This window comes from the organism of the source record quoted next, unplaced genomic scaffold, assembly GCF_019419815.1.
Source record: "Pyrus x bretschneideri cultivar Hongxiangsu unplaced genomic scaffold, Pyrus_bretschneideri_v1 Contig9, whole genome shotgun sequence".
NCBI lineage: Eukaryota > Viridiplantae > Streptophyta > Magnoliopsida > Rosales > Rosaceae > Pyrus > Pyrus x bretschneideri.
This window is the reverse complement of record NW_025999831.1, coordinates 2,536,709-2,545,046: the sequence shown is the minus strand read 5'-3', so window position 1 is coordinate 2,545,046 and position 8,338 is coordinate 2,536,709. Positions and strand designations below refer to the sequence as shown.

At 36.1% G+C, this 8,338-nt stretch overlaps 1 protein-coding gene and 1 long non-coding RNA gene across 2 annotated transcripts; both read right to left on the bottom strand.

The window, feature by feature from the left end:
* LOC125473580 lies at positions 1–1,787 on the bottom strand. Its single transcript, XR_007255432.1, has 2 exons — positions 792–1,787; positions 1–666 (listed from the first exon to the last, which is right to left on the bottom strand). It is a non-coding gene; the product is annotated as an uncharacterized LOC125473580 (long non-coding RNA).
* A 4,554-nt stretch (positions 1,788–6,341) lies between these two features.
* Positions 6,342–7,882, bottom strand: LOC103940528 (E3 ubiquitin-protein ligase PUB24). Its single transcript, XM_009350672.3, has one exon. It carries the CDS (start codon positions 7,712–7,714, stop codon positions 6,503–6,505), a length of 1,212 nt encoding a protein of 403 aa, XP_009348947.1. The 5' UTR covers positions 7,715–7,882; the 3' UTR covers positions 6,342–6,502.
* Between the last annotated feature and the right edge of the window lie 456 nt (positions 7,883–8,338).

Below are 8,338 nucleotides of genomic sequence, written 5' to 3'. Positions count from 1 at the left end.
AATAATATGAACTACATCATAATGACAATTTATAATTCAATGGAAGTAATTTTTACATTACTAACATGTTTGATAAACTAAACATGTACAAAGAGAGCAAAAGTCGCTTAGAAACTCCCTAGAAATAATAACCTACACAAAGAAAAAAAAAAAAAACCTTAAGCAACCTATGACTCCCAATATCATAAGACTACATGAAACCCAACTGGACCATGAAGACCCTTACGCTGCTGCTACCATTGGTTGGAGAGCGCAAGTAACTTGACCGACAAAAAGCAAACAAACTCAATTAATCTATACTCATAGTGCACAAATTCTAGTTCGCTATAGTTCAATTTGATGCCAAGGTAAGTATGGTAAATAATAAACCTGTAACTGAAATAACAAGGAGAGAAGTCAGCCAACTAGCTATCAACTTGTAACCGTAAACTATTACCTAAAAATTAAAGAAGAAGAAGAAGAAGAAGAAATTCATTCAAGCTAATTGTGGGGTTGGAGTTGCAACCCCAACTATTTAGACTGTTATTAAATAATCTCAAGCTCAAATTCATATAAACATTACTTATGGCTCAGCCTTTGCTCAAATCCTTGTAAATTTTCAAAAGTTTTCTAGGAAACCAAGTTCAAGCAAAATCACCTTCAACAAGCAAAAGCCCAACAATCATGCTGCGTTGAAAGCAAAAGCACAAATTATTCATAGGAACAAGTTAAGGACAACTATTATATATGGGAAAACTACAATACTTAAAAAGTTAATAGGACCTAATCTCATGTCAGTGAAAGAGAGTTACCTGGGTCTTATCAAAGGCTAGAGTTCCATGGGAAGAGATGGGAAGCACATCTTTAATAAGCATACAATCAAACCAGCTTTCAGCTTCTACAAAATTCAAACAGAACAAACAACATAACAGAGAGATCGCCATTATTTTACAAAATACATATATTAAAAACAATACTCCAACGGAGAGAGAGAGATTAAATCTGTGCAAGTACAAAACCTACCAAAAGAAAATACTGAACATCAACAAAGTAAACTAGGAAGCCAATGAAAACTACTCTCTCCTCTGTTCTCTCTCTTTCTAACTCTCCCTGCTTGACGAAGAATCTGGGGTATCTACCATTCATTCAACCAAATTATATTCAACGATTGAGCTTTGCTATCAATTTACCTATCCTTCCATCTACCTACCTCTAAATTCGATTGCAGTTTCCAGTTTTCAATTTCTGATTTGCAATTGAATTGCAGTTTCCAATTTATGGAATTTCATATCTTCCCACAGAAGCAGAAATTCAATTCCGTATTAGCTCAGAAACACAAATTCAATATCAATATTTACAAAACAGCCCCCGCAGTGTCTTAACCGTGTCCGGAACGTTGACCGGGTATCCGTGCAACATAGACAAACATCAGCTAATCGTGGCTATTACCAGGCTTACTAAACTTGTACATAGTTCCCATACAAAAGGAAAGGGTATGATTCTCAAGGAAAAAGTCGAGAAAAGAAAAAGAAAGTTTATTAATCATACCTTGCAAAATAGATACTGGGCTAAAATATTACTCTAGTAATAGTTGAGATGTATAGTTAACTACCCAAATGACCTAATTAAACTCATAATTAAGGTGGTAACCAATGTGATTTTATCTGACGATAATACTAAAGTATGAAATGGCTAATTGGAGATGATGATGATTCAAAGTCTGAAGGATCACAAAATTGACCACCCTCGTCTTGTCTGATGTTTGCTACATACACCCATCAACTAGAAAGCACATAAGATGATGGGTACAAAATAGCTCATTACTGTATCCAGATCGGCAGATTTTAAACATGGAGTGTGATATCCACACATCCCTTTTTACTTCTCTTACACCTTTTTGGTTTTCGGCCGTCGGATCGGATGAATTGAAGAAGATCAACAAACAGAAATTAACAAGGGATGTGTAAGAAGTAAAAAATGATGTGTGGATAACACATCCCTTAAACATTTGGGATTCTTTACCATATGAGTTTCTTTATTTGTGGATGGTCCATCTTATTAACTATTACTAGAGTAGTATTTTAGCCGAGTATATATTTTGCAAAGTTTATTAACTATATATCTGAACTATTACTAGTCACGAACCTCCAAATCGGGAAACTAAAGGCAAGTATAGGCCAAAAGGCGAGACATTCTAAGGAACAATGGAGAGCTCTTGTGATGCATCAACAAGGTTTGACAGATGCCAAGAGCTCTGCTTCCCTGAGACCGTGATCTCATTCACTTTCAAAGCTCCTTGTCCAAGAATACTTGTTAATCTCACCTCAGCACAAATCATTTAACAATACTGAAGCAAAGATCAAATTAGAAATTAAAAAGGAGCTTTGAAAGTTACAGAGAGCAGAATAATCGAAGATTCCTCTTTCCTTTTTGTTAGGTCAGAGAGAGCAGATAATAAAAGCAAGGTGCAGAGGGTTAGAAAGTTGTGGTGGTCGCCGCCAGTGGCCAACCATTAGTTGGCTGGTTGTCGGAGTCGATATGATAGCCGAACAGTCTACAGACGAAAGGGGGGAGACCATGAGAGAGGAGAACAATGGGGATTTTTTCATTTCAGATTTGGGGGTCAGTTTTTTTATTTTATTTTTGGGTATATTACATACCACTCCTTAGGTTTCGGCGCAATTGCAACCTCATACAACGTCTTTAAAACATTTCAATTTCATACATTTACTATTATTTTATTTCTATTTTATACAACTGTTACAAAGTCTGTTAAATTAACAATTAAGTGATGATATGACAAATATGAGGTCCTCATTTATGCTGACGTGACTGTCATATTTGTACCACGTGGCTAAACACTTGATTAAAAAAAATTAAAATAATTAAAATAATTAATTAAAGAAAAGTATAAAAAAATAAAAAAAAAATGAAAAGAAACCAAAAATCCCCTTCGTCTACCTCACCCGAGCCCCCCCTTCTCCCATCCCCATCACCCACCCCTTCCCCCATTAATTCTACACCTCCATCTAACCCAAAATTCCAAATTCCTCGCTAGGGTTCTTGTGGACGCCTTTGTCGACAAAAACTAGGACCCTGACGAGACCTAGATGAATAAATGTGCAATGGTCGAACGAACCAGAACACTGACGAGAGCTCCACTGTGCACAGAACTCTCAGCTACCTTCAAGAATTTGACGGAAGTGGAGCACAGAAGTCTCGCATTGACATCACGGTAGAACCTCGATGTCGCCGTTGCTTGATTTGGACCTTCCAGCCCGACCCGCAACTTGAAGAACTCAAATCTAAGTCCAGTTCCACCTAGATCCGAACCCGCTGCTAACCTATGCACGAATTGAAGAAAGTCTTCATTATGTGAGTAATTTTCTACAAATTTTGGGTTTGAGAAGTTCAGAATTAATGGGGGATGGGGTGGGTGATGGGGGATGGGAGAAGGGGGTGGGCTCGGGTGGGGAAGAAGAAGGGGAATTTGGGATTTTGGGTTAAATGGAGGTGCAGAATTAATAAAGGAAGGGGTGGGTGATGGGGATGGGAGAAGGGGGGGTGGGCTTAGGTGGGGACGACGAAGGTGATTTTTGGTTTTATTTTTTATTTTATTATTTTACTTTTCTTTAATTAATTATTTTAGTATTCTAAATTTTTTATGAAGTGTTTAGCCACGTCGCACAAATGTTGCAGCTACATCAGCACAAATAAGGATCCCATATTTGTCATGTCATCACTTAACGGTTAATTTAACAGACTTTGTAATGATTGTATGAAACTAAAATAAAATAATAGTAAATGTATTAATTTTGAAATGTTTTAAAGATGCTGTATAAGGTTGCAATTGTATCGAAACCTAAGAGGATAAATGTAATGTACCCATTTTTTTTATTTCTAATTTTAATATAATGGGTGGCTCATTGCTTATCTTGACATATATTTATGTTGAATTCTTTTACATTATGTGATGAATTATGTATTTTTGTCACTTATTCACAATTCATTGGGCGGTAAAATTTCCCGCACTTGATTTTGTGACGAATTTAAGATTCTTATGTGACAGACAAAAGTTAAAAAAAAAAAATCTTTATGTGACACTTTTTCAAAAGCCTCACTTATTTTATTTAAATGTGATGAAAGTTTTAGCGCCACATATAATTCCGTCACCTAAAGCCTGTTTTCTTGTAGTGATATTCCATCCTATTCTTAGTATATTTTGGTATTTATTTTGGTGATATTTTGATACTTTGAATTATATTTTTAATGTAGGACATACGAATCTCTCTTGAGTAAAAAGTGATCAAATAGATGAATTTTGGAGCAATTCCAATCGGAGGGTGTCCGTGAGTCTTTCAACTTGTTCATGTCAAAGTTTCATATTTTTATGTTGAGCTGTTAATTTATGACGAATTAATAAAGGACCAACGCGCAAAGCTGGCAAAGTGATGTTTCAGGTTTATTTGGGCTTTTTGGTGTCTAAGATGACATTTTCTGGTGATGGGCCCTTCTACAAAGATGTTTAGGACAGCTCAAACTTTAAAGAGACCTCTTGGGCCAACTATGGAGCTAATTTGGCCCATAAACATGGCATATTTGTGGTTGGGCTGATGGTCTGCATTAGTGTAGGAGATTGTTTTCTAGTTTATCTTAATTTATTTTGTTTCCTAGTTTTTTAAAGACATTTTCTAGGAAGGATTTGTATTAGTTTAAATAAGGCACAACTAGCCATTAGGGTTCTATGTGCACTACTTTGGAGAACTATGCATAGAGAACTTTTACGATTCAACTTCATTTTACAAGGTGTTCTCTATCATTTTCATAATAATATTTTGGTTTTTAATTATAATTATGTGTAACTAATTCCTTTTGCTAGGACGACGCCACGAGCCTTAACATAAATATGTAGTCTTTATTAAATTGCTTATGATGTTATGCATGTATACTTTGAATTATTAATTACTACTTTTAAATTATCTATATGTCTTGATGATTGACCACCATTAGGATGTTTAGACGAGTAATTAGATGCAATTCGATCAGAATATCACCGGAAGATTGAGTAGGGCTTCTTGTGATTGATAATTGTTATTTCACTTAAGACGAATGTCATGCTCTTAAGGGTCGCATGATTTTTCAAAAGGTTTTCACAAAGCATAATGAGTCATGCATATTTACATTTGATCTGAATGCCACAAATGAATTGCATGTTTAATATGCGTTCTATCTTGAATGCCACAAGTAGAATATGTATCAGGAACACCTAACCTTTAGAGTTCCATGTGTAATTCATAAGTGAATGATAAAACGACATAGTATTATTAAGGGGGTTGCGGAACCCTAGTGTCTTTTTTTCATTGGCTCAAAATCGTGTTTTTTACAATTTGTTTCTTAAATTTGCTTTCTTGCCGATTCGTTTAATTGTTTTTACTGAAATTCTTTTTCTATTATTTTAAATTATAAAATCAATTTTTCTAAACTTTGTTTTAAATAATTAATTAAGATTTGGTTTCAACATAACTTATTTTATATAATTTCTGCAAAGAATGACCTTACATGAGCATTCATACTATAACTATCCAGTACTCTTGTAAGTATTTTGAGTGTTTTATTTCTACTTTTGCAGATAGTAAAAATCCTATCTCAATTGTAGTCTAATTTCATTAGGAGTGTGATTGTGGAAGTCCTAGTAGGTTATACATAGGATTCTACAAATATCTAATTGTATACTTGGAGAGCAAAAAGGATTCTCTCTCCCTTGTTAGTAAAAATAAATACACTAGACATAAGGAATATGACACACAGAATTCCTCAATTGCGGGTTTCGCTTGCAGATTCAGACTTTACATTATAGTTTTCGTTTTATTATAGTCAAATTAGTTACATTTAATATTAGCTTCTGGTGTTGGAGTTTTAGAATGAGTACTAGACTTTGTTTTGAAGTGCTTTTAGAATACCAGAAAGCGCTTTTGGTGAAAAAAATTTAAACCAATTCTTGGTAAAGTGGATTCTGGAAAAGCAATTGAAACGATTGCTGCAAGAATTACATATCTAGTGCTTCTTCCAAAAACCACTTGAAATGCTTTTGGAACTTAAAATCAGTTCCACTAAAAGCGATTTTAGTCATTTTAAAAGCACTTCCAAACAAGTCCTTATACGTTTAAATTTGGTTTGGGTTCAGGATTTTCTAGTGATTTGTGGATTGTGGATTACCAAACTAGATATGTAAACCGTAAGCCATAAGCGATTAACTTGATTCGAAATATGTTCTAGTTGAAAATGAGAAAAGGTGAGACAAATTTGACTGTAATAAAAAAGAAATTGCAATGCAGAGTGAATTTGTAAAACTGCAATGTAGATTTCAGAGAATGAAGGTGGTTGACATTATTGTTGTGAAAACAGGAATTAATTACACATACATCCCTTGAGGTTTTTTGTGTTTTCACAAAACCCCCTCAAGTTTTGAACATATCATAAACAGTAGGTAGATTTAATTCGTATGAACACATTTTGTATTTGGTCATTTGGGATACAGAGAATTACCAAGACAACGACAGTTCTTCCACTCCTCATAATGTGATCTAAGGATTTCCCTTGCTTTGCCTTTCAAGTATGGAGGACGGTCAACTTGGATCAAAGTGCAAAGCCTAGCAACAGCTCCAACTTCCAACATCTCCTGAAGCACCAAGTTGGTTCCTGAGTACTTGCATATCATAGAAAGGATCAAAACTGCTCGGTCATCAGCTGCTGGAGAAACCCTAAGGAGTCTCTTTGACACAACAGAGATGCCTCCTTTATGACTAACAAACTGAGCTCTCCCATCAGCACAAGAACACAAATGAAACAATATACCAAAAATGAGCTCCGTTGTTCTCTTTTCCGGTGCACCAAATTCAAGCTCGATGAGCTCGTGAACAGCCCCAACTTCGACCATCTTGATTCGATTTCTTCCCCAAGGACAAGCGTCTAACATGACATGTAGAGCTGCATTCATCCCTTGTTCTGTGACCCCATTTCTCAAAACCCCAACAAGTTTCTTAAAAAAATCAGGGTTTAGGGTTTCTAGCACGCTTGAGTTTGCCTTTTGGATGATATATTTTAGGACCAACACCGCATACGTACTCACCGTGATTTGATTCTCAATTTCGCAACCAAAAACCCATGTCAACGAATCGATGATCTGATTGTTTTCCATAAAGTGACGGTTTAATTCTTCAGACGAAATCCGAACAAAGTGAAGTATGCTAAGGGCTTCTTCTAGGCCATCCACCTGGTCGTTCTTGTAACATCTGTTTGTAATGAATAATAACATGGCATTAGCCACGCCGGCTTCCACCATGTACTTCCTATTCCCTTCTTTTTCCACCGCGAGGAGCTCCAACTTTCTGATAATCTTCAGCTGGAGCTGAGGGTGCCAGAAGTCCTTGAGGAGCTTGAGGACTTGAGCTTTGTTGAGAGGTGTTTTCGGAGTTGGTATTTGATCAATGCCGTAGGAGGCATTCTCAGTGCACCATGCCCGAATTAAGCGGTGCAACGTGTGGTTAGGCGTTAGTTCGGAGTCTTTCTGGAGTGGCTGTTTGGTGACGGGACATGTGATGTTCTTGCTCTGGAATAGCCAGTGCTCGATGCTCTCCCGGTCGTACGTGATGCCTGTAATGGCTGTCACAGGGTCCTTCATGATCTGAAGAGATATTGGGCAGATGAAATACTGGGGAACTTCTACGTCATCCATGAGAAAAAAAGTGGATGTATGTTTAACAAATGATAAAATTTGATGGAGGGGATGAGAATTAAGAAGCTGGAAGTTGGATTAAATGATGAAGATATGTCCTTGTGCGAGGTCGTAAGAGTATGCGGCTACATATTTGACCAAGCTGAAGAGAGAGAGAGAGTAGTTTCTTTATTCATGAAGTCGACATACATATACATATACATACATACATATATATATATATATATATATATGCGCGCGCGTGTATGTACGGAGTGTGACTGGGACAATTGTTCTAGGCTTCTAGCTAGAAGGTAAATACAAGTCCATTCCAAGGCCAGTGTTGAGTGGTCAAAAGGAAGAAATTTGTGGTCAGAGGCTCATTAAAAGGAACACGGAATGGTGGGAACAGTGGATTGGGACCCTTTAATGCCATGATCCTTTTTTATTGGTTAAATTACATAACAGCCCTTCAGATTTGAGGTGTATTATAACCTCATATAACATCTTTAAAACATTTCACTTTCATACCTCACCTACTATTTTATTTCAATTTGATACATCCGTTAGAAATTTGTTAAGTAAACCGTTAAGTAATGACGTGGCATATGTATATTTGACATGGAAAAAAAAAAGGGTAAATTA

Coding starts and splice junctions, on each gene's coding strand:
- LOC103940528 (XM_009350672.3), bottom strand. CDS start 7,714: ATGGATGACGTAGAAGTTCCCCAGTATTTCATCTGCCCAATATCTCTT.